General features: G+C 38.2%; 4 protein-coding genes across 5 annotated transcripts; 1 reads left to right on the top strand and 3 right to left on the bottom strand.

Annotated features, from left to right (window-relative positions):
• The first annotated feature begins 1,245 nt into the window (after positions 1 to 1,245).
• Positions 1,246 to 5,612, top strand: LOC131104739 (galactose-specific lectin nattectin-like). Its single transcript, XM_058052236.1, has 5 exons — positions 1,246 to 1,377; positions 1,694 to 1,795; positions 3,576 to 3,710; positions 5,205 to 5,304; positions 5,507 to 5,612. The coding sequence occupies exons 1-5, from the start codon at positions 1,246 to 1,248 to the stop codon at positions 5,572 to 5,574; spliced, it is 537 nt and encodes a 178-aa protein (XP_057908219.1). The 3' UTR covers positions 5,575 to 5,612.
• A 784-nt stretch (positions 5,613 to 6,396) lies between these two features.
• LOC131104740 (gastrula zinc finger protein xFG20-1-like) lies at positions 6,397 to 12,901 on the bottom strand. Its single transcript, XM_058052238.1, has 4 exons — positions 12,315 to 12,901; positions 10,596 to 11,678; positions 10,388 to 10,461; positions 6,397 to 8,116 (listed from the first exon to the last, which is right to left on the bottom strand). Exons 1-4 carry the CDS (start codon positions 12,508 to 12,510, stop codon positions 6,869 to 6,871), a joined length of 2,601 nt encoding a protein of 866 aa, XP_057908221.1. The 5' UTR covers positions 12,511 to 12,901; the 3' UTR covers positions 6,397 to 6,868.
• Positions 12,902 to 13,086: 185 nt separating this feature from the next.
• Positions 13,087 to 20,376, bottom strand: LOC131104741 (zinc finger protein 83-like). Its single transcript, XM_058052239.1, has 4 exons — positions 20,122 to 20,376; positions 18,113 to 19,215; positions 15,203 to 15,291; positions 13,087 to 15,147 (listed from the first exon to the last, which is right to left on the bottom strand). Exons 2-4 carry the CDS (start codon positions 19,192 to 19,194, stop codon positions 13,808 to 13,810), a joined length of 2,511 nt encoding a protein of 836 aa, XP_057908222.1. The 5' UTR covers positions 19,195 to 19,215; positions 20,122 to 20,376; the 3' UTR covers positions 13,087 to 13,807.
• Positions 20,377 to 20,662: 286 nt separating this feature from the next.
• Positions 20,663 to 24,434, bottom strand: LOC131104534 (gastrula zinc finger protein XlCGF57.1-like). Of its 2 annotated transcripts, XM_058051832.1 has the most exons (3): positions 24,212 to 24,434; positions 23,535 to 23,651; positions 20,663 to 22,945 (listed from the first exon to the last, which is right to left on the bottom strand). In XM_058051832.1, the coding sequence occupies exon 3, from the start codon at positions 22,893 to 22,895 to the stop codon at positions 21,399 to 21,401; it is 1,497 nt and encodes a 498-aa protein (XP_057907815.1). In that variant the 5' UTR covers positions 22,896 to 22,945; positions 23,535 to 23,651; positions 24,212 to 24,434; the 3' UTR covers positions 20,663 to 21,398. The 2 variants fall into 2 exon arrangements, with proteins under 2 accessions (XP_057907815.1, XP_057907814.1); XM_058051831.1 differs by lacking the exon at positions 23,535 to 23,651 and having other exon boundaries at positions 20,665 to 22,945.
• Between the last annotated feature and the right edge of the window lie 554 nt (positions 24,435 to 24,988).

Raw genomic sequence — 24,988 nt, forward strand, 5'->3', positions numbered from 1 at the left:
GGTATGAATGTGAGTGTGAATGGTTGTTTGTCTATATGTGCCCTGTGATTGGCTGGCCACCAGTCCAGGGTATACCCCGCCTCTCGCCCCAAGACAGCTTTCTTCCAATTCATTATTCATTAAAAAAGTCATTATTTGTGCCGATCCAAATACCGTATTCGGGTTTGGCTCCACCCCCTACTGGACAGCGAGCAATGGCCCGGGATTGGAAGATGCTAGTTGATGTCGGCCAGCGACTAATTTCCCCCCCAAATATTGCAAGCACCACCATCAGGTCAGATTTGAACCAGCATCTCCTGCAGGAACAACACACAAATATTAATTAATCGAAAACACAATCATAATAGTAATAAGGAAAATAATATAAAGTGATAAATAAATAAATATATATGGATAAGGTTAGATTCCAAAAATTGATAATGTGGTGTGCTCTCTTTGGGCGAGAGGCGGGGTACGCCCTGGACTGGTGGCCAGCCAGCCAATCCCAGGGCACATATAGACAAACAACCATTCACACTCACATTCATACCTATGGACAATTTGGAGTGGCTAATTAACCTAGCATGTTTTTTGAGGGTGGAATTGAACCCTCCTGGCTCCTAGCTGTGACGTCTGCGAGCTAACCACTCGACCCCTTCATATTCATTTATTGTCCAAATTAGAAAGTGGGTTTCGGCAGTAGTTCAGAAGTACTTAGGAGCGCTTGGTGATCAAAACCACCGTGAGTGGAATCCATTAAAACAGGGGGGGTTGGGGGGCAGACTATATATTTTACACGTAACAGTCCACCTGGTATTATTGTATCTGTAAAATTGTCATGCAATCTGCTATTATTATTTATTATTTTATATTTATATTTAAATATTTTAAAAATAATAAAATATTATAATAATTAAAATAAAATTAAAATAATAATTATTATATTATTATTATGTAAAATATGCAAATATAACAATATTATTATATATAATTAATATAATAATTAGCATTAATATAATAAATATAATAATCACAATAGTTATAATAATAATATAATAATTATTATTTTAATTTTTATTATTGGGCGGGCCGTATTCAAACACTTGGCGGGCCGGATGTGGCCCCCGGGCCGTAGTTTGCCCACCCCTGCCATAGGAGGTCCGCTTTAACGAAAAAGGGCACGGTAAATAAAAGATATGGTTATTAATATTCCTGCTTTAGCTTTCAGCAAATTTCCATTGAGCTCAACATTCCATACATTCAAAGATGTGGCGTGCGATTGGGAAAGGAAGAATTCCGTGTCATGAAGATGTCACAGGTGACATTCCGGGCTGGTGTCAAGCCGACGTATATAAGGACGGCTCCTTGTCATCTCGTATGTCTCCAACATCAGCAGAGGTAACATCTCACAACTTCCTCCTTCCTGTCACTAAGTTGCAAATTATGATGATGATGATGATGATGATGTGATTGTTCCAAAGATGGCATTTGATCTTCACTTCTCCTTCCTCGTCTGTGTGATGAGCGGACTGCTGAGTGGAAGTGTAGGTATCAATACTCAAGGTTTGGAAGCCATCCTGTAGGCTTCCGAACTCCATGGATGAAACATCAATGCATCGTCTTCTTCTTCTTCACAGCAATCTCACCCGATAGAAAGTCAGTATCACTTCTCCACCTTCATGCCTACTTTTCACCTGTGCTCTGGCGACTAAAGGTAAGCATCGTTGCAGATCATCAATGTCCTGACGGATGGACCCAGCTGGACGATCGTTGTTTCATCTTCAAAAACATGGAGAAGACATTTACAGAGGCAGAGGTATCGTTATTATTATTATTATTATTATTATTATTATCGGTATTCTTTGTGACGGACCTCTCAGGTATGGATGATGAGGTTGAAAGTGATCGATGAGAAAGTGAAATGAAGTTTATAGGATTTACAGAAAGTGTGAAATAATTAGACTGGTGCATACATTTGGGCATCCTTGTTGTTTCATTGATTTGAATCCCTTTAACATTGGAATCCCATTAGAATTAATCTAATTAAACTAATCTAAACTAAAGTAACCTGATCTAAACTAATCACAGCACATATTTTCTAATTTATTGGACAAAAACTGCAAAAAAATGCTTTTCAAAAGTCCGCTTTTCAACACGAAGCAGCAGCGACATCCAGTGGCCAATTTAAGCAACGCTACCCGTATGTCAAAATGTCTGTGTTGAAAAAAAAAAGTCCCAATAATTGCATTATGATCCAAGTTTTTTATTAGTTTTTTTCATACACATGTATTTTTATTTATTTATTTATTTTATTATTTTTTAATTTTATTTTATTAGTGCTGGCTTATTTTTTTAAATAAATATATTTATATATGAATCTATGACTTGGTTTAAGTCATTAGATTCATATATAAATATATTTATTTGGAAAAATATATTTATATATGAATCTATGACTTGGTTTAATTAATTAGATTCATATATAAATATATTTATTTGGAAAAATATATTTATATATGAATCTATGACTTGGTTTAAGTCATCAGATTCATATATAAATATATTTATTTCAAAAAATAAATAGTCTAAAGTTTTTTGACTTATTAGTGCTGGCTTATTTTTCCAAATAAATATATTTATATATGAATCTAATGACTTAAACCAAGTCATACTTGGTTTAAGTCATTTTATTTCATATAAATGTATATTTATATATTTATATATGAATCTATGACTTGGTTTAAGTCATTAGATTCATATGACTTAATGACTTAAACCAAGTCATACTTGGTTTAAGTCATTAGATTCATATATAAATATATTTATTTGAAAAAATAAATAGTCTAAAAAGTTTTTAGACTTATTAGTGCTGGCTCATTTTTCCAAATAAATATATTTATATATTTATATATGAATCTATGACTTGGTTTAAGTCATTAGATTCATTAGAAGTCATATGAATCTAATGACTCAAACCAAGTATGACTTGGTTTAAGTCATTAGATTCATATATAAATATATTTATTTGGAAAAATAGATTCATAATCTATGACTTGGTTTAAGTCATTAGATTCATATGTAAATATATTCATTTGGAAAAATAAGCCAGCACTAATAAGTCTAAAAAAATACATGACTTAAACCAAGTCATAGATGGTTTGGTTGGGATCGTAGAGAACAGATTTTATTAATCCTTGGTTCATTTGACCAAAAATATTAAAACCAATATTTTCATGAATGAAGAAGCCTAAGAAGGCAACCAAGACATGAGAACCAAATTTGATTGTAACTTATTATTTTTTACTGTATTTTATAGCTGATTTAATACACGGGTCAAAACCGATCCGTTAACATAAGAGATGATACCAGAAAGCTAACACAAGAGGAAGGTTAGAACTAATTATTGTAACACAAAATTGCAGCAATTGACAATAAATGATTTATTCCTAAATATGTATTCATGCTGCTTACCTGCAATACAGCAGAAGTCCGCTTTTCAACACGAAGCAGCAGTGACATCTAGTGGCCGATTCAAGCAACGCTACCTGGATGTGTTGAGAAAAATGTCGTTAATCCTTTTTGTTTTCTCCTGTCAGACAATCTGCATAAACGTTGGCGGGAATCTGGTCTCCATCCACAGCGAGCTAGAAAATGAAGTTGTCAAACAACTGATTAAGGCAGCGAATGCTAATTTCGTGGACGCCTGGATCGGACTCCACGATGCAGTCCGGGTGAAGTATTTCCAGAGGTTCTGATTTTTTGGGGGTGTATTTCCAAAACAAATGTACACTGTGCGAACAATATCAGCAGTAATTTTACAAAAATAAAGTAAAAATATTATAAAAATATTAAGAATAAAAGTTGTAATTTTACAAGAATATAAACTGTAATATTTTAACGCCAAATAATAAAATTTTAGTTGCATGAAGTTGAAATAGTAAATAATAAGAAATTGTAATATTATAACAAGCAAACAAAACTCAATATTATAAAGTTTGGAATCTTTAGGTTGGGGAAAAACTAATCATAGAATTAAGTCAAAATATTTTCATAATCAAGCAACAATTATGGGAAGAAAATGCAGCAAAAGAAAGTTCGGAAAATTAAAAAAAAAACACCTTGGAACAACTTCAACATATTCTAATGAAAAAATTTAAAAAGAAATCACAATTTATTTAATAAATATATTTTAAAAAATAATATATAATATAATAATAAATAAAATAAATAATAAAACATTTTTAAAAATTAAAAAATAAAAATATATATTTAATAAATAAAATATATTTTAAATAATTTAAATAAAAAAATAAAAAACTAAATAAAAAATGAAAATTTTACAAAAATAAATTAAATAAAATTATGAGGGAAAATAATGCATTTTAGTAGTATGGAGTGGAAATATTGAATTAAATTAATGAAGGTATACAAAACTGTGGTGAGAGCAGCCATGTTGTTTGGTCTAGAGCAGGGGTCGGCAACCTTTACTATGAAAAGAGCCATTTCACCCACTTGCCCACTAAAGAAAAATAGCCTGGAGCCGCAAAACGTTGTATGTTTAAAACAACATTGGAGGGAAAAAAAAGACGAGTTGGAGTACTCTTGCTAGTACTGGAGATAAACTTTTGTTTTTAAATGAGCTCTAATTTATTTTTTAGAATCGTCAAATAACTCATTAATAATAATTAATAACTCAAATAACTCAAAGTATTACTCATTTCCCTTCATGTTAACCTGTCAGAGAGAACTGGATAGCATCCTGTCTGCTCATTCAGTCACCAGTCAGAACTCAGTCAGGATGCATTCATGGTCTCACACAAAGTTGGATTTTTGTAAACTCATAACAAAGACGTGCATTTTCACCACACGGGTGCTAAAAATATTCAAGCATTGCAAAGGGAGCCGCAACAAAGAGGCTGGAGAGCCACATGCGGCTCTGGAGCCGCGGGTTGCTGACCCCTGGTCTAGAGACAGGAAGCAGAACTGGAGGTAGCAGAGATGAGGATGCTGAGCTTCTCATTGGGAGTGACCGGGATGGATAGGATCAGGAAGGAGTACATCAGAGGGACATGAGGGTAGTTGGTGTACTAGAAGATTGATTTCGTGAAGGGAAAAAAGCCCAAAGGGAAAGACGAGAGCAAAAAAAAACAAAAAAAAAACAGCAAAATTCATACGTTTAACCCACTTTTACACGCATATCATAAAGCTAACACGCTGTCTTCCAGGAGGGTGACATGATGTGGACCGATGGTTTTAACAAAGACTATGAGGACTTTGGAAGTGGCGAGCCTTCTGGTGCGGACTGCGTTAAGATAAAATCGTCTGGTACGAGTACTTGAGTATTTGTATTTGTCATACTCATTATTTATCCACCAGTACTGAACTGGAGATGCTGTGGGAACTGCGTCCAAGATCTTTAAGTTACGGACATTAGAGTGGACTTCTGCTGGTTTCTTCTGTTCAATGATTCAATGCGAGTATAAGATTGTTCATATTAGTAATTGTACTTATTTGTGTTTCCTTCCAGATAAACAGTGGCATGATACTTCATGCACAGAGGAGAATGCATTTGTTTGTTGCAAAAAGGTGGACTAAAAGGTGGACGATCTTCGCCGTCAAATCTCCAACTTTCTGTTCTGCAATTCTTCATATTTTCATATTCTTCATTTGACTTTTTCTTTCTTGTGATGTTCGCCGTCTCAGTGATTGTGTGGCGTCACTTCTTAGGGCAAAATAAAACATTTTTAGTACAATAATTGCATTATGATCCAAGTTTTTTATTCGTTTTTTTTTTTACATACACACGTATATTTTTTTAAATTTTATCAAAAATTTATTTATTTATTTATTTTATTAGTTTTGGCTTATTTTTCCAAATAAATATATTTATATATGAATCTATGACTTGTTTTAAGTCATTAGATTCATATATAAATATATTTATTTGGAAAAATATATTTATATATGAATCGATGACTTGGTTTAAGTCATTAGATTCATATATAAATATATTTATTTGGAAAAAATATATTTATATATGAATCTATGACTTGGTTTAAGTCATTAGATTCATATATAAATATATTTATTTGGAAAAATGTATTTAAATATGAATCGATGACTTGGTTTAAGTCATTAGATTCATATATAAATATATTTATTTGGAAAAATAAATAGTCTAAAATAGTCTATATATGAATCTAATGACTTAAACCAAGTCATTAGTCACTTGGTTTAAGTCATTAGATTCATATATAAATATATTTATTTGGAAAAATAAGCCAGCATTAATAAGTCTAAAAACTATTTATTTTTCCAAATAAATATATTTATATATGATCTAATATACATCTAATGACTTAAACCAAGTCATAGATTCAGATATAAATATATAAATATATAGATTTGGAAGCACTTGATTGATTGATTGATTGATAAGCCAGCACTAATAAGTCTAAAAACTTTTTAGACTATTTATTTTAAGACTATTTATTTTTCCAAATAAATATATTTATATATGAATCTAATAACTTAAACCAAGTATGACTTGGTTTAAGTCATTAAGTCATATGAATCTAATGACTTAAACCAAGTATGACCAGATCAGATCCAGGATCCAACACATTTGCGGACATTCTAAAAAGATAAAGCACCGTCTATTATCAACTCCTATAAAGTTGGGTTCGGCAGCTATCCAGAAGTCCTCGTGAGCACTGCCGGAATAGGTGCAGATTCTGGAAGATCTAGAAAGATTTATGTGCTGCTTATTCTGTGTAGCTGCTCTACAGGAGCAGTGGTGGAGACAGTCAGGCTCGTATTAGCACAACCTTCCTGTTCCATTATTGTGTCCTTTGAAATCCATCCGGATTCGTCCTTCCGACTTTTCCTGTTATTCCGCAGTGTGAGTTCTCAGGTGTTTGGTCAAGTTTGCGCGATACGTGAATCGCTGACCGCACGTTGAACAGGAAATGTTTTTTTCTCCGCCGTGAGCTCTTGCGTGTCCCGTCAAAGATCTCTTCTGAGAGAAACGTTTACCGCACACGGTGCAAGAAAAAGGTTTCTCTCCGGTGTGGATTCTTGTGTGTTCTCTCAAACGCGACCGCTGGCAGAATCTTTTACCGCACACGGTGCAAGTAAAAGGTTTCTCTCCGGTGTGCCGTGTTGTGTGCATTTTTAAATCACTGGCTTGGCAGAATCTTTTCCCGCACACCGTGCATGGGAAAGGTTTCTCTCCGGTGTGCGTTTTTGTGTGTGCTTTCAAATTCGACCTCTGAGAGAACGTTTTCCCACACACAGCGCAAGGAAAAGGTTTCTCTCCAGTGTGAATTCTAGTGTGTATCTTTAACACGCTTGCTTGAAAGAACCTTTTCCCACACACCGTGCAAGGGAACGGTTTCTCTTCGGCGTGTGTTCTTGTGTGAGTTTTTAAATCGCTTGTTTGAGAGAATCTTCTTCCACACACAGTGCAAGGAAAGGGTTTCTCTGCCGAGTGTCTTCTTGTGTGTTCTTTCAAATGTGACCGCTGAGAGAACGTTTTACCACACATCGCGCAGGGATAAGGTTTCTCTCCAGTGTGTGTCTTTGTGTGCGCGTTCAATTTTGACCACATGGGGAATCTTTCGCCACAAACTGAGCAAGTGAAAGGTTTCTCTCCTGTATGAAGTCTGCTGTGTCTTTTCAGATTTTCCTTGTAAGCAAAACGTTTGTCACATTGAGAGCATTTCCAGTGTGTGTTTTCCGTGTGACGTGTCATGTCAGCTTCGGAGTCGTCATCATCATCATCATCATCATCATCATCATCAGTGTCAGGGGAGTGTGACGTCTCATCGCTGTCTGATAGCGGAGCTAAGAGGTTGTGTGCTCGTGATCCTCCACCGTGGTCTCCATCAGCTTCTGTTGTCACGTGTTGAGCTGAGCTGCTGCTCGGAGGCTCCTCCTCACTTTCACCTTCATCATCGTCATCATCGTCATCATCGTCACTCTTCACGGTGACACCAATCACGGAAAACTCCTCCAATCTTTCGAGATGCTCCCCCTCCTGACTGATGCTGTGATCTTCCTGTTTCATGGAGAGTAGCTGTGGATCCAAATCCTCCTCTTCCTCTTTAACGTCTTCCATCCTGAAGTCCCAATCCTGCTGCATGGGGGGGGGGGGGGGGGGGGGGGGGGGGGAGACAAAGACAGCGAGGTTTTGTTGCAATATCGCTCATACTGCAGCACAAATGAAGCTCTACAGTGCGCCATTGCTCTTCTTCTGGTCATGTGACGTCATTGTTGTCGTATTGCCGGTCTACACGGCGACCCCAGATCACCGAGAATGACGTTCCCGTGTGCATGAGAGGCTTAAACGACAAAATACTTGATAATGTTTTCACCCCGAAATGTGTCCATGTGGACGGGGCCTGAAGTCCCCATCTCTGGGTTAAATACCCAACGATTGGGAAATTATGTGTCAATATCTTTATTGCCATATTGAATTGAATATCAACCATTTGGATGAGCTGAATGCAAAACACATAATCATCAATTAGTATATAAAAGTATTCGAACAATAAGGCCAATAATACTCATATTTATAAATATACGAAATATCTACAGTATATCTGTGTTTATTGTGGGATACAGTACATTTATATGTGACTTTAAAAGTATTATTATTTACACACAATTACTTTGAAATAAAATTTCCAATATATTCCAATAAAAATGTTTCATTACGCTTTAGTTTGAAAAACATGCACCGGATGTTCATTTCATATCACCTGACCGATTACGTAAAGCTCATGCGACACAGCGCGGACTGGTTATTTTGGCGGTAACTTGAGTAAATAACAACCAATAATGGCGACCTGTGTTTCGCTCCTTTTCGCTGCATTGACTCCACTCTTCCACCAGATGTCGCTAATGTTGCATCAGAGCTCCTAATCTGTACCGGAACAATTTGAAGTAGAGCATAAAAGCTTTATGAATTCAACACCCGCCCATGTCTGATTTGACACATGGAACTGTGAGTATCGATCCGATACTGACACGAGCCCTTGATATCGATATAACGGCCGTGAGGAGTACAACAACAAAATATACCTTCGTGGATAAAACCTATTGAGAGGCAATGCTAATTAATAAGCAAATATGAAGCCGATAAATATGACGTAAATATGAAGAATGAAACCCAACCCACCTTTTACCAGCAACGCAGACAAGCTTTTACGCACGCTTCAACAACTAACATCCGGGTTCTGTGGTCCCACGAAAGACCCCTAGCTGCCTAGCAAGGTGCCTGACGTAAAAACAAAAAACAAGACGTCTGCCCTAAACAGTGCCTGTACTAAATATAAAACCATAATTGGGAAATTAATTACAAGTAGCTTATAACTTTCAACAGGTTAAATTTTGACTTTATTCTTCTTCGTCTTTTTCTTTTTGTGTGTGAATGCACATATGCGTGTCTTTGAATGTCTGGTTCCCCCCACAGGGTGTCATTGTGACAACACAGTAGTTGCCATGGAGACGTACGTGGACGAGCCAAAGGCTTTATTCCTTTATTATCAGCTCCTATAACCAGAAAATTAAAAAGTGGCATTCAGGAGGAGTCCGGGAATCTTTAGGAACGACCAATCACAGAGGAGTAGGTGTGCATGATGGAGGGGGGGGGGGGGGGGGTGTAATAAATTAAAATGGTGTTTTTTATCTCCTGTACAGCGACCTTGGGTGTCCTGAAAGGCGCTTTTAAATAAAATGTATTATTATTATTATTATATTATTATTAAAACAGACTGTTTTGGAAATCCAGGTGCAGATTCTGAAGATCTAGAAAGCTTTCTGTGCGGTTTAGTGTGTGTAGCTGATCTGTAGGAATCCACAACTCAATAAAAAGGGCGGGAAAATGAGCACAATAGGACCCCTTTAAAACAAATTTCCCACCATGAGCTAATCATGTATTCCGTTTTCATCTTTGTACATATTTTGAACATATTTGATGAGTACAGTATTCACTTGAAGTACCGGTGTCAGATCGACGTTGCCAACAACAACCTAAATTTCACTTGTTGAAACTGAATTTTAATCCTCATCAAATCGGAACGGAAATCAATGGTATAGTTATTTAGAGCATTGGAATTTTGTGGAAAAGTTACCTTTCAGTGATTCCCCAAGTTCCGTATATATTAAAAATGGTCTGAAAATGATGTTAGTTTGGAGGTCAATTAGGCCCACGGAGAAGCACACCTCCATTACAAACCCAGACCACCCCGAGCTTCAAATAAAGGAAATTATAATCAGTAATAATAATTAAAAAAACACAATTTTTGTCAATGTGATTGACTTGGAAGACCGAATCATATTTTATGAGAAAAAAATTAATGAACACAAAAAAATTGTTCCAAAAGGTTGAAATACTTTGTCTTACCGCTATAGCACATGCAGTATTCCCTGCTCTGGTGTGTTTTTTTTTCTTTAAGGTCAAACGTGCAATTCCCAAGTCTAAAAAAAAAGACAAATGACAGAAATATTCCAAACATTTCATCAAAATGTCCGTAATATAAGTCCTTTTTACACGAGTCCACTTTTGTCCCTCTTCCAGTGTTCTTCCAACCGGAATGTGTTCCTTCAAAAACGTTCCAGTGATTCCACACTGTGGATTCTTACGTGTTCAGTCAAGTCTGTATTATTTGTAAATCGCTGATCACACATTAAACAGGAAAAGTTCTTTTCTCCGGTGTGTATTCTTGAGTGTAAGTTCAATTGGGACCGTCGAGAGAACCTTCTACCGCACACCGTGCAAGGAAAAGGTTTCTCTCCGGTGTGCGTTCTTGTGTGTTGCTTTAAATCACCTTTTTGACTGAATCTTTTCCCGCACACGGAGCAAAGAAAATGTTTCTCTCCGGTGTGTATTCTTGTGTGTACTTTCAAATGGGACTGCCGGGAGAATCTTTTCCCACACACCAAGCAAGGAAACGGTTTCTCTCCGGTGTGTATTCTCGTGTGTTGCTTTAAATCACCTTCGCGGTAGAATCTTTTATCGCACACCGTGCAAGGAAAAGGTTTCTCTCCAGTGTGTACGCTTGCGTGTACTTTCAAATGTGATCGCCGAGAGAACGTTTTACCGCACACTGTGCAAGGAAAAGGTTTCTCTCCGGTGTGCATGCTTGTGTGCAGTTTCAAATTTGACTTATCGATGAATCTTTTACCGCAAACTGAGCAAGCAAAAGGTTTCTCTCCTGTGTGCCGCCTCGTGTGTAGTTTGAGATTTCTCTTGCTGACAAAATTTTTGTCACACTGAGAGCATTTCCAGCGTGTGTCGTCGCCGTGACACGTTTTATCGGCTTCGGAGTCTTCATCAGCGTTGTCAGGGGAGCGTGACGTTGTGTCGTCGCTATCTGATAGCGGAGCTAAGAGGTCGTGTGCCGGTGATCCTCCACCGTGGTCTCCATCAGGTTCTGTTGCCAGGTGTTGACTTCTGCCGCTGCTTGTAGGCTCCACCCTTCTCTTTTTCTCATTTTGATCTTTGTCTTCATCATCTTCATTCTTCACGGTGACACAAATCACCGGGAACCCCTCCACTCCGACAAGATTCTCTCGCTCCTGACTGATGCTGTGATCCTCCTCTTCTTCTTTAACGGGGGGCGTCTTTGGCTCCTTCAACTCCACCCTGGAGTTCCACTCCTGCTGCTCAGGTTGAAGATGTTCTTCACTGTCTTCTGCGGGCCAAAAGAAGACAAAGATGTGCTTCACAAATGAATCAAAAGATTCAGACCAAGAGCAAGCTAGGGTCTCTCTACCTGGTGAGAACATGCTGCTGTCTGACCGGCAGGGAACCGAAGCTCCGTAAACGTCAAATTTCACATATATAATTCATAAGCCTTTTAATTATTACAAATGTTAGATTTGAGACCAACTCGATGGAATCAACTCAAGGTTCCGGTGCAAATTCCAACAATTTGTCAATTTGGATTTACCTTTTACTCCAAAAAAATGATTACTTATAATTAATGAATGACTATGTTTGGAAAAGTTCTTACCTATGTTTTGGACCATTGGAATAGTCAAAATTTTCCCCACTTTTGGGCGCCACAGAGAAATTATTTTCTATTAGCGTTGATTAATTATTATTGTTATTATTATATTGTTGATAGCGTTAATTGGATGTCATGTAACTGTACAGCATTTTATTTAAACGACCAAGAAATGGATCGTTCTTTTGGAGGGTAATACACACAATGTGAAGAACTGAATATATGAATACAACATCTAAATAAAACAACTAAAGACACACATATGTGCATTAAAAACGTGCATAAAAGTCTTATAAACATGTGAGTAAGAATGAAACTAACCCGCTTTGTGGAGCACAACATGAGGCTTCTCGAAAACGGCGTCCAGCAGTCGACGTTGTCGCTCGTTCTCCTCTTTTGTTCGACAAAGTTCCCCCTCGTACTCCGCTATGGTTCTTTCCAACACTGCGAGTATTTCTTCCGCAGCCGCAGTTAGTCGCTGGTTCACCAACGCTCTCAGCATTCGCACTTTACACATCGCAACACGATAGCGTTGCGTCGCTAACTTCCGGGTCTCTTTGTTAGCAGCTAGCAAGCTAAGCTAAGCTAGGCTACGAAGTTTCAAAACTTCACTGAGACGTGGTCATTCTGACGGGAATAAAAGTCTCAATGTCATTTAATCTCTTCGGGGATGGTATGAAATAAGTTTTAACAACCGTCAATGATGCTTTTCTCCGAAGGTTAATCGAAAATATATACATATATTGGCGGCCAGTGTGCGCATGCGTCATGCATCGTAACAAGGGACGTCACTAGCATGAATAGTAGTTAAGTATCCGGTTTCGAACCCAGCCACAGTGTAGGACTTTGAAGTGCATCCCTAATGGTTCTTTAGGGAAGCTACATACAAGTATGAAATTCCCAATTTTGACTTTGAATATGATTCCAAAACGGTTGTTATTGTTAGGGTACTCAGCATGAGCTACATGCAAATTAGCAATATTAGCATTAGATTGGGTATTTGCTACGTCAAATGGCTTTTCTATATTTATAGTATAAGGTAAGCTAAAAAAATAGCCGGAACATTTATAGCCTGGACATGAGTTTTATTGTCGTTCTCATAGCAACCAAAAAACAACCATTTTGTTGTTGTTGTTGTGTTTTAGCTGGCATTGTTATGCCCCTTCCAGAAGAAACCCTGGCCGGGAATCAAACCAGTTTGAACCTCTTGTGTGTGTTTCTTTTATTAAAAAAGAAAAGTGATTGATAAAACAAAAATTGTTAGTTAGCAATGTTTTTTTTTAATGTGTTGCTTATTCTTACTTCTAGAGTAAACCTCGGATATATCGGACTCGGATATATCGGAAATTCGCTCACAACGGACAGAAAAAAAAAGAAGCGATTTTTCTGTAATGCATTTCCAATAAAAAATCGGATTTTTTATAACGGATTTCGTCTATTTCGGACAACATCTCCAGTCCCGTTCCGATGCATTTCCATTAAATTTCCCTCGCATATATCGGATGGCCGCATCGTGGCGCTCCGATTCGAATCCGAATCGTGACAGGCCGCTATACGACGTCATTTGCAGCGTTTGCAGCGTTGCCTGAGTCAAGGAAGTGCCTTTTTATAACGGATAAAATCCGATTTACGCATATACCGGATATAAATCCGATGTATGCGTAAAACGGACATTTTCCGGTATACGCATATAACGGATTTCGCTTATATCGGACAAAACCAGTGGGAACAATTGAATCCGATATATGCGAGGTTTACTGTACTATTGTGTTCTTTGCAATCAAACAGGATGTGTCTATTCAAAGGTTTTCAAGTTAGTCCCCAGTGTGGATGCTTTTGTGTTCGGCCAAATTTGTACTATTTCTAAATTGCTGACCACACACGGAACAAGAAAAGTTGTTTTCTCGTGTGTGTGTTCTTGTGTGTCCTAACAAAGATGTCTTCTTAGAGAAACCTTGGCCACAAACGGCGCAGGAAAAAGGTTTCTCTCCAGTGTGAGTTCTTGCGTGTCTCTTGAAATGACTTTGATCGTAGAATCTCCGACCGCACACCGTGCAAGGGAAAGGTTTCTCCCCAGTGTGCACTCGACTGTGAACTTTCAGATGTGACTGCTGGGAAAATCTTTTTCCGCACACTGTGCAAGGAAATGGTTTCTCACCAATGTGTACCCTTGTGTGGACTTTCAGATACGACTGCTGGGAAAAGCTTTTCCCGCACACGGTGCAAGGGAAAGGTTTCTCTCCGGTGTGTACTCGAGTGTGAACTTTCAAATGCGACTGCTCGGAAAACGTTTTGCCACACACCGTGCAAGGAAACGGTTTCTCTCCAGTGTGCACTCGTGTGTGTTGTTTCAAAACGCCTTTCACCATGAATCTTTTGCCGCATACCGAGCAAGGAAAAGGTTTCTCTCCAGTGTGCACTCGCGTGTGAACATTCAAATACGACCGCTGGGAGAATTTTTTACCGCACACTGTGCAAGGAAAAGGTTTCTCTCCAGTGTGCACGACTATGTGTGTTTTCAAAATGGACTTAGCGATGAAACTTTTACCGCAAACGGAGCAGGCGAAAGGTTTCTTTCCTGTATGGTGTCTCATGTGCATTTTCAGATGTCCCTTGCTAAGAAACGTTTTGTCGCATTGAGAACATTTCCAGCGTGTGTCGTCGCTGTGACGGGTCATATCCGCTTCGGAGTCTTCATCATCAGTGTCAGGGGAGCGTGACGTTGTGTCGTCGCTATCTGATAGTGGAGCTAAGAGGTCATGTGCTGGTGATCCTCCGCCGTGGTCTCCGTCAGCTTCTGTTATGTGTTGAGTTGAGATGCTGCTCCGAGGCTCCACCTCTTTATTCTCCTCACTTTGATCTTCATCATCTTCACTCTTCACACGGACAACAATCACCGGGAACTCATGCACTCCTTCAAGATGCTCTCCATCCTGACCGATGATGTGATGCTCCTCTTCCTCTTTCACGTTGGGAGGCTGTGGCTCTTCCTCCTCTTTCATATGCGGGGGCTGTGGCTCCTCCTTAATGTGAGGGTGCTGTGATTCACCCTCTTCGTCTTTCATGCGTTCCATCCTGGGGTTCCGCTCCTGCTGCTCAGGGGGAAGATGTTCCTCACTGGCGTCTGTAGGACACAAGAAGACAAAGACATCGACTTCTGATCAACATTTTACAAACTGCAAGTATTTACGACACCTGAAGGATCCAACAGAGGTGGTGGAAGTCTGGGCTTGAGACTGCTGCCCCCGCAACCCTGACCCGGATACGCGGACAAAACTGGATGGATCTTAAGGAGGTCCTAAGCAGAGCTTCAAAATGCAAAAAAAGGAGAAATGGGAGTAAGACAAAGAAAAAATGAGTGAGCATTAAAGTGAATGGCTGATTGAGAGGCACGGGGGGGGGGGGGGGGGGGGTTGGCGGGGGGGTCAGGCAAGCATAAGCTACGGCCACATACAGTTTGTGCAATATTTTGGAGATCAAAGCAATGAGACGGTTTCATCTCAGCGTCAGACATAATACAAATAATGCTTGTTACGTGTCAACTTGCGTTCCTACACCCAATCAGCATGTGTCAATCATCTCTTCAGACAGATTTTACGCACTGTTTCCGCACTGCTGGAAGCTAGCTATGAAGCTAGCTATGAAGCCTCACTTCCAGGGCCTCCGAGGAGCATCGCTGGATATTCTTCCAGGCGGCTACATTTCATATTCCAACAATGTTTTAACTTTGACTTTAGAGCAAGCAGTTTATGTGGTCATAATGCACTTTTACATTTATTAATAATACTGTTGTTTTAAAATATATTAAGTGTTTTTTTAATTCTTAAGTCTAATCTTAATTATTCCATAGATTGACTCCTTCAATTTAAAGTGTATTGTTTAAAAGAACCGTTCAACAGAAATTGATTTGTTTTCTTATTTTCAATAAAGATATTTCAAAATAATACATTTTAGAGCTGTAATTGCAGCCATTAAGGATTCCGTTTCATGCTTTCATCAACAAAGCCTGAAGATAAGATTCTGTCGTGTATAGGTCTATTTTTCCTTGCGGAGTAAGAACACTGACGTACCGCGTGCCGGCGTAGTGATATGTATTGCACTCTGTTCAAAATGGCCGCCGCCTAGCAGTAAACAAACTGTTGGAATCGAGCCCGAATCCATCATTTAATCCAATTTCTCTCATAAAATAAACGGACCTTCAAGGAGAAAATCTTTTTATAAGTTGTCTTAATAAGCAAATAGATTATAATAGTTTATAATCACACAAGAATAACAATGAAACTAACCTGCTCTGTGATGAGGCTTCTTGAATTCAGCGTCCATTAGCTGACGTTGTCGGCCGTTCTCCTCTTTTGTTCAAAAACGTTCTCTCACTATAATGTATTACTTCCTGAACCATAATAGATACTATAGATCTGTAAATAAATCAATATTTGTATATTTACTCAACATTATAGCGTGTACAATCCTCACATGTACAAGGAACCACCCGTCTTTTCCGGTATAGTGTCACATACAAAATGTTCCCCCTGCAACTTGTGTTCACTCGAAATATTATTTCCATTAAAATCCTTTCCGTACACAATGAAAGATTTGACGGGTTTTATTGACACACGGTTTAGATTTTCATCCAGTTGACTTATTTGTGATTTATATGTTTGATTTAACTGTCTGTTATCGATAATAAATGAACATTAACATGAGAAATGATCCCTAGCTGGTACTCCATATAAGTGTGCAGTAATATTGCACACATTGTTCAACCGGCTAGGGCAGGGGTGGGCAAACTTTTTGACTTTTTTGGCCGCATTAATTTAACAAAATTGACGGGGGGGGGATTATGTAGTATTTTACACGTAACAGTCCATTTTTACACCTATATTTTTACACATATTTTACATGTAAAAGTGTCATGCAATCTTCTATATGTGCACTTTGAAATCATTTATTTGATGTAAAGTGTGTTATAAATGTATTATTATTGTTGTTATTTTATTAGAATTATTATTATTATTAGTTATAATGTTATTATATTATTATTATTATTATTTTGTTAATAATAATATTACTACAATTATTATATTAATATTATTAACAACAATATTAATATAATAGTAGTATTATTATCATTGTTGACAACATTATTATTATTATTATTATTATTTGTATTACTATTATTGTGCTTGTGCTCCTTTTTCCAGGAGTATTTTGTAATATTACTACCATTATTATATTAATATTATTAACAACAATATTAATATAATAGTATTATTATCATTATTGACATTATTATTATTATTACTATTATTGTGCTTGTGCTCCTTTTTCCAGGAGTATTTTGTAATATTACTACCATTATTATATTAATATTATTAACAACAATATTAATATAATAGTATTATTATCATTATTGACATTATTATTATTATTACTATTATTGTGCTTGTGCTCCTTTTTCCAGGAGTATTTTGTAATATTACTACCATTATTATATTAATATTATTAACAACAATATTAATATAATAGTAGTATTATTATCATTATTGACATTATTATTATTATTATTACTATTATTGTGCTTGTGCTCCTTTTTCCAGGAGTATATTTTTATAACAACAGACCACATCAAATAACGAAATTGATAAAGCAGCTACCTCAACCATCAAAAAGTTGGCCCAAGCCACAATGCCAGGTTATGTGTTGAGTTTAAATGAAATACTTTGGAAAAAACAGGCGGGCCATATTGAAACACTTGGCGGGCCGCATGTGGCCCCCGGGCCGTAGTTTGCTCACCCCTGGGCTAGTGCAAATATATTCACAGAATTCTCATACAACAGCAACTTAACGGTACAGTTGTGTTTTACTATATTGCAGTTTTGGGAAAGAAAAAAAAAGTTAATAAATGATATGATTCTGTTGTCATGTGTTGAGTTGAGCTGCTGCTTGGAATGCCCTTCAGGACGCATCCCTGGCTAGGAATCAAACCCATGCGAACCCGTTGTGTGTGTTTCTTTTATTAAAGAATTGTGTGTTCATTCAGTACACGTGAGCGATGAAAGAAACATTGCAAATATTTCATCATCAGGGGTATAAGTTTTGTTTTCAAAGTTTTTGTTTACTCATATTTCCCGATCGTGTTCTTCGCAATCCAGCTGGATGCGTCCTTTGAAAAGGTTTCATGTTTCTCCCCGGTGTGAATCCTTTCGTGTTCAGTCAAATTTGTGCTATTTGTAAATTGCTGACCACACACTGAACAAGAAAAGTTGTTTTCTCCCGCGTGTGTTCTTGTATGTCTTACCAAAGATATCTTCTTGGAGAAACTTTGACAACAAACGGCGCAGGAAAAAGGTTTCTCTCCAGTGTGTGTTCTTGTGTGTCTTTTTAAATGACTCTGATCGTAGAATCTTCGACCACACACCAAGCAAGGGAACGGTTTCTCTCCGGTGTGTACTCTAGTGTGAAGTTTCAAATGCGACTGCTGGGAAAATCTTTTCCCGCACACCGTGCAAGGAAATGGTTTCTCTCCGAGGTGTACTCTTGTGTGGACTTTCAAATGCGACTGCAGGGAAAATCTTTTCCCGCACACCAAGCAAGGAAAAGGTTTCTCTCCAGTGTGCAATCTGGTGTGAACGTTGAAATTTGACCGCTGTGAGAATCTTTTCCCGCACACTGTGCAAGGAAATGGTTTCTCGACTGCGTGCACCGTTATGTGTGATTTCAAAATGGACTTAGCGATGAATCTTTTGCCACAAACCGAGCAGGTGAAAGGTTTCTCGCCTGTGTGATGCCTCATGTGCATTTTCAGATTTCTCTTGTGAACAAAAGTTTTGTCACACTGAGAGCATTTCCAGCGTGTGTTGTCGGTCATATCAGAGTCTTCGTCATCAGTGTCCGGAGTGTGTGACGTTGTGTCGTCGCTATCTGATAGCGGAGCTAAGAGGTCATGTCCTGTTGATCCTCCGCCGTGGTCTCCATCAGCTTCTGTTATGTGTTGAGTTGAGCTGCTGCTGCTCGGAGGCTCCACGTCTTTATTCTCCTCACTTTGACCTTCATTATCTTCGCTCTTCAAGGTGACAACAATCACCGGGAACTCCTCCAGTCCTTCAAGATCTTCTCCTTCCTGACTGATGCGGTGATCCTCCTCTTCCTCTTTAATGGAGAGTGGCTGCGGCTCACCTGCTTCTTCTTTAATGTGTTCCATCCTGGAGTTCCAATCCTGCTGCTAGCAAAGAGACACATCGGGGTTAGCAAATGCTAAAAGAAGTGGCTTCTCTGCGTTTCCTGAACTTTTTCACCCCATCATGATATACGATCGTAGGAATAGCTTTTTCCAAAATACATATCTGGACATAATCAAGTGGAAGAAAACAGGTGTTGTTCATAACAAGGAAACATGTCAACACTGCCACCTAATGGTCACAACGAGATGCTGCATTTGGAAACACTCCAATATGTTTTTTTTTTAAAATTGATGTGTGAAAATGACAAAGTTGAGCACTGATGAATGAAAAGACTAGTAGGGTATAATTAGTATAATAAATTAGTGTTAATTTGCACACCACATGCTTAGTATTATTCTGCCACCTCGCTGTATTGGTGTTGGTGTGAACACGGTGTTGTTTTTTCGGTATAATCTTTTGAGAAATCCTCAGTGCGCTCAATAATAATCAGTTACTCGTTTTTGTAATAAAAAAAAAAGAAAAACACCAACCAGGATTGCTACATTTTTGAGCGGAATAATATAATAATAATATGATGTCAAACTCCTCCTATATAAACCCGTACCGAGACAAAGCTAGCTGACAACCATCGTTGTAGTTCCGTTTAGTTCTGTTTGGGCAATTGTTGAGCTGCATCACGAACAAAAAAACTGGTTTCGTTGGGCCACTTTGGCAGATTACCCGGTACGATGTATGCTAACGGTGTATGCTAGCTAGCCCATACAGCATATTGCGCTGTTCAAAATGGCCGCCGCCTTGCAGTAAACAAACTGTGTTGAAGTCAAGCCCGAGTTCGCCTGTTAATCCAATTTATCCCATTAAAAATTGACCTTTACTGAGATTTTTAATGAGCACTGTTAATGAATAATTAGAAAAATTATAAACGTGATAGTAAGAAGCATACCAACCTGCCTTTTGTCACACAACCTGAGTAGATGTTTCTTAAAAACAGCCTCCAGTAGATGACTTTGTCGCTCGTTCTCCTCTTTTGGTCAAGAAAGTTGTATTTCATTCTAGTTCTTTACTTCCTGAACCGCAAAGAGTAGACGCTTAAATGTGTATATTTGCGCAACATTATAACGAGTATAATTCTCATATGCAAAACTAGCCACCCGTCTCTTTCCGGTATATAGTGTCACACATAAAACGTCCCCCCTGCAACTTGCGCTAACTAGAAACAATTCCATCACGACTGCAATGTGTATTGGGATATTTTTATTGACGATTGATTTGTGATTGATGTCATGTCTGATATAATAATAATAATAATAATAATAATAATAATAATAATAATAATAATAATAATAATAATAATAATAATAATAATAATAATAAAAGCTGGTATCTGTAATAAATTAACATTAACATGAGAAAGATTAAATAAATACATGACGTCTGTGCGTGCACCTTTTAATACATACTTACTTAATACATACTTAAAACATAACGCAACACAACACAACACAACACAACATAACATAACATAACATAACATAACATAACATGGGTATTAAAACCGACTTATTATGCACGCATTGTACATCTAATACAGCTGGCACTGCTGGCTATTAATCCAACAGCACCAACCCCACATGTCATGGCGGAGATCGAGTGATAAAAAGATTGACCTCTCATTCCGTGTGGAAGTGGTAAGTTCCTCTCCTACTCCCCTTGAAATACTTAAGTTTAGAATGAGTACATTTGAGAACAAGTTAGTTTGTGAGCTTCTTAGTGACATTCCATGTCTACATGGCTCTAATTATGTTAAATCATGTATTTCAAAAGTTATAAATAGTTTTTTTTGGCATCAATAACACAGTGGTAAAGTTGGACTGGTGCTCAATCTTGTCTTTATTCCATATACACCATGAAAGTAAAACATATAATTTATTATTTATGACAAATTTAAAATAGGACCAAGCGAGCAGTGTATGGAAATTACAATTTTGCATTCCCACTAAGTCATATTTTTTTTGCCCCGGCATGATGGAATTTAGATTTTGGGTATGTTTATTCAAGAAAAAAAGTGAGATTAATGACACCTTTTATCATAATGTCAGTTTGAAATGTTCAAAGTCGTTGTTTTCTACAGCTTTCGCTTCTTGTACAGTAATACTGCCTTGCTTTTTCGTACTTCCCCAACTGCAATCCACTTCCTCTCCGGCGTGGATTCTTTTGTGTTGGGTCAGGTTTGTAGTATTTGTGACTCGCTGACCACGCCCTGAACAAGAAAGGTTTGTTCTCTTGTGTGTGTTCTTGTGTGTCCCGTCAAAGATATCTTCTTAGAGAATCTTTTACCGCAAACTGCACAAGAGAAAGGTTTCTCTCCAGTGTGTACTCTTGTGTGTTCCTTCACTTGTGACTGCTGAGTGAACTTTTTACCGCACACCGTGCAAGCGAATGGTTTCTCTCCAGTGTGTATTCTTGTGTGCTTTTTAAAAGTGCTTTGATTGTCGAATCTTTTCCCGCACATCGTGCAAGGAATAGGTTTCTCTCCAGTGTGTATTGTTGTGTGTTTTTTTAAAGTACTTTGATTATCGAATCGTTTACCACACACCACGCAAGGAAAAGGTTTCTCTCCAGTGTGTACTCTGATGTGAACTTTCAAATGTGCCTGCTGGGAAAATCTTTTACCGCACACCATGCAAGGAAATGGTTTCTCTCCAGTGTGTACCCTTGTGTGTTTATTTAAACCCCCTTTTTCCTTGAATCTTTTACCGCACCACGTGCAAAGAAAAGGTTTCTCATCGGTGTGTATTCGTGTGTGTTCGTTCAAATGAGACCGCCGAGAGAATATTTTGCCGCACACCATGCAAGGAAAAGGTTTCTCTCCAGTGTGTACTCTCATGTGTGACTTTAAATTACCTTGTTGCACAAATCTTTTACCACACACCGTGCAAGGAAACGCTTTCTCCCCAGAGTGTATCCTCGTGTGTGTTTTTAAATTACCTTGTTGAACAAATGTTTTACCGCACACGGAGCAAGGAAACGGTTTCTGTCCCGTGTGCACGCTTGTATGAAGCTTCAAATAATACCGCTGCGAGAATCTTTTACCGCACACTGTGCAAGGAAAAGGTTTCTCTCCGGTATGCACGGCTATGTGTGATTTCAAAAATGACTTAGCAACAAACTTTTTACCACAAACAGAGCAGGAGAAAGGTTTCTCTCCTGAGTGATATCTCATGTGCATTTTCAGATTCCCCTTGCTAACGAACGTTTTGTCACACTGAGAGCATTTCCAGCGTGTGTTGTCCGTGTGAGAGGTCGCATCAGCTTCATAGTCTTCATCATCAGTGTCGGAGCGTGATGTTGTGTCGTCGCTATCTGTTAGTGGAGCTAAGAGGTCGTGAGCTGGTGATCCTCCGCCGTGGTCTCCGTCAGCTTCTGTAGTCGCGTGTTGAGTTGAGCTGCTGCTCGGAAGCTCCAGCTCTCTCTTCTCCTCACTTTGATGTTCATCATTTTCACTTTTCACATTGACACCAATCATTGTGAACTCCTCCATTCCTTCAAGATGCTCCTTCTCCTGACTGATGATGCGATCATCCTGTTCCTCTTTTATGTGAAGCGGCTGTAGCTCCTTTTCTTCCTCTTTAACGTTAAGAAGCTGTGGCACCTCCTTTTCCTCTTTTATGTTGAGATCTCGTAGGTGCACACCCTCCTCTTTGTCTTTAATGTGCTGCATCCTGGAGTTCCACTCCTGCTGCTCAGGGGGAAGATGTTCTTCACTGATGTCTGAAGGACACAAGAAGACAAAGACATGCTTTAGAAAAGTTCAACTTATTTAAAAAAAAAAAACTGTAGTTTCCTGCTGTGTATCGTTAACAGGAACGCTGCTTGCTACCAGAAGATCTGCCTGACACACAGTCAATCATGGACCTTCAGACATATACCGTATTTATTTATTTATACCGTCACGTTTACAGCTCAGTGTAGCCAACATGTAAAAATCTGTGGAATCCAACTGTATGCTTTGTTCTGGTGGCGTCATTGGAAAGACGCCACAGTATTCCTTGTATACCCAAACATTAAAGGGGACCTATTGTGCTTTTTCAACTTTTCTGACCTATAAATATTGTTATGATGTTGTATTCTCGTGTTAAACGATGCCAAAGTTTCAGACATTAGCAGGTTTAAGTTGCCGAAAGACGGCAGCATCAGGCAGAAGTGCTTGGAGTTGCAGATTCCCAGCCAGCCAAGCGAATGTGGGAAGGTTTTGTGAACATGGGCGAACCTGGACTATCCGCCAAACTATTGCTGAAGCCCGATGCCTTTCCAACTGTGTGTATTTTGTGTAAGTCAGCGGTTGTTTGTGTAACATTACATTACAAAATTAGAAAATGGGCTTCAGCAGCAGTCCAGAAGTCCTCTGGAGATCTTGGGAGTGTGACCAATCACAGCAGAGTAGGCGTGTCTGGAGGCGGGCCGTGAGTGGAATAAACTAAAAAAGACGTTTTGGAAAGCAATTACAGCAGGAATATGTGTTGTACTCAAAACACCCCCTACTGGCCAAACAATGTCGTGACAAGTAGAATAACAATACAGAAACAAATATAATACATTGCAAAACTGCAAGAAATTACATTTTGCATTGTTGGTGAAGGAGGCGCTAAGCTTCAAAAACAAGAAATGTGAGCGAGAAAAAAAATGGAGTCAGCAATTTATTGTAGCCATCGTGGATTCCATTTTTTTAAATCAGGGTGTGAAATAACCCCGGGGACTATATTCCGTCGCGTATGTGGCCATTTTTCCTTGTGTAGTCAACACTGGTTGTACCTGACGTACTGCGCCTGTGCGCAGTGATACATATTGCACCTCAAAATGGCCGCCGCCTTGACGTAAACAAACTGTTTTGAAGTCAAACCCGAGTTCGTCTAAAGAAAATTGACATTCATGGATAAAAGCTTTTTACGAGTAGTGTTAATGAAGAAATAATAATAATAATAATAATAATAATAAATGTACAGGTAATGAACACGAGCGAGTCGGAATGAAACTGACCTGTTCTGTGTAACACGATTTCAGGCGTCCATTTGCTGACGTTGTCGCTCATTCTTCTCTTTTGTAAGAGGAAGTTCTGTTTCACTCTCGTCCGTTACTCCCTGAACACCAAAGAGTGGACGGTTACATCTGCAGACTTACTCAACATTATAGCAGGTTTACTCCTTCAATGTAAAACTCCGTCTCCGTCTCTTTCCGGTATAGTGTCACACACAAAAGGCGCCCCCTGCAACGTGTGCTAACTCCAAAATGTCCATCCGCAATGGCCATTACATTTCACAAATCCAGAGTGATGTTACGTAAGACAGATATTCACCAGTTTTCTTCTGAACTGAAAATATTATATGAATCACTAAAGCTGATAATCCAAAACAGAAAAGCAGTGAAAACTTTTCATACATTGGAGAACGTTCTAAAAACAATTCATATGAAGAACAAGCTAAAGTGACATGTTTTCTATTGTTTTTATTTTTGTTCCTATTTTCAAGCAATATCCCTCGCACATTCCTTTCTTTATTTACTTTTTCTTATTGATGTTATTGTTCTGTAGAATTGCACTTTTATGTTCCTGTAATTCTGCTTATACTGATTTGTAATTGAAGTTTGCAATAAAATATATATATAAAAAAACAATTTGTGTGCAATTTGGATGAAATGTTTTACTACTATTGCCCTGTGTTTTAGGTATTTTTCATTTGTACATTTTGTGAAGGAAAGGTACATCGAGGCAAATATTTAATAATAATTTTTAATGTTTAATAATAACATTTCTGAATG

The sequence above is a fragment of the Doryrhamphus excisus genome, chromosome 16, assembly GCF_030265055.1.
Source record: "Doryrhamphus excisus isolate RoL2022-K1 chromosome 16, RoL_Dexc_1.0, whole genome shotgun sequence".
Classification (NCBI taxonomy): Eukaryota; Metazoa; Chordata; class Actinopteri; order Syngnathiformes; family Syngnathidae; genus Doryrhamphus; species Doryrhamphus excisus.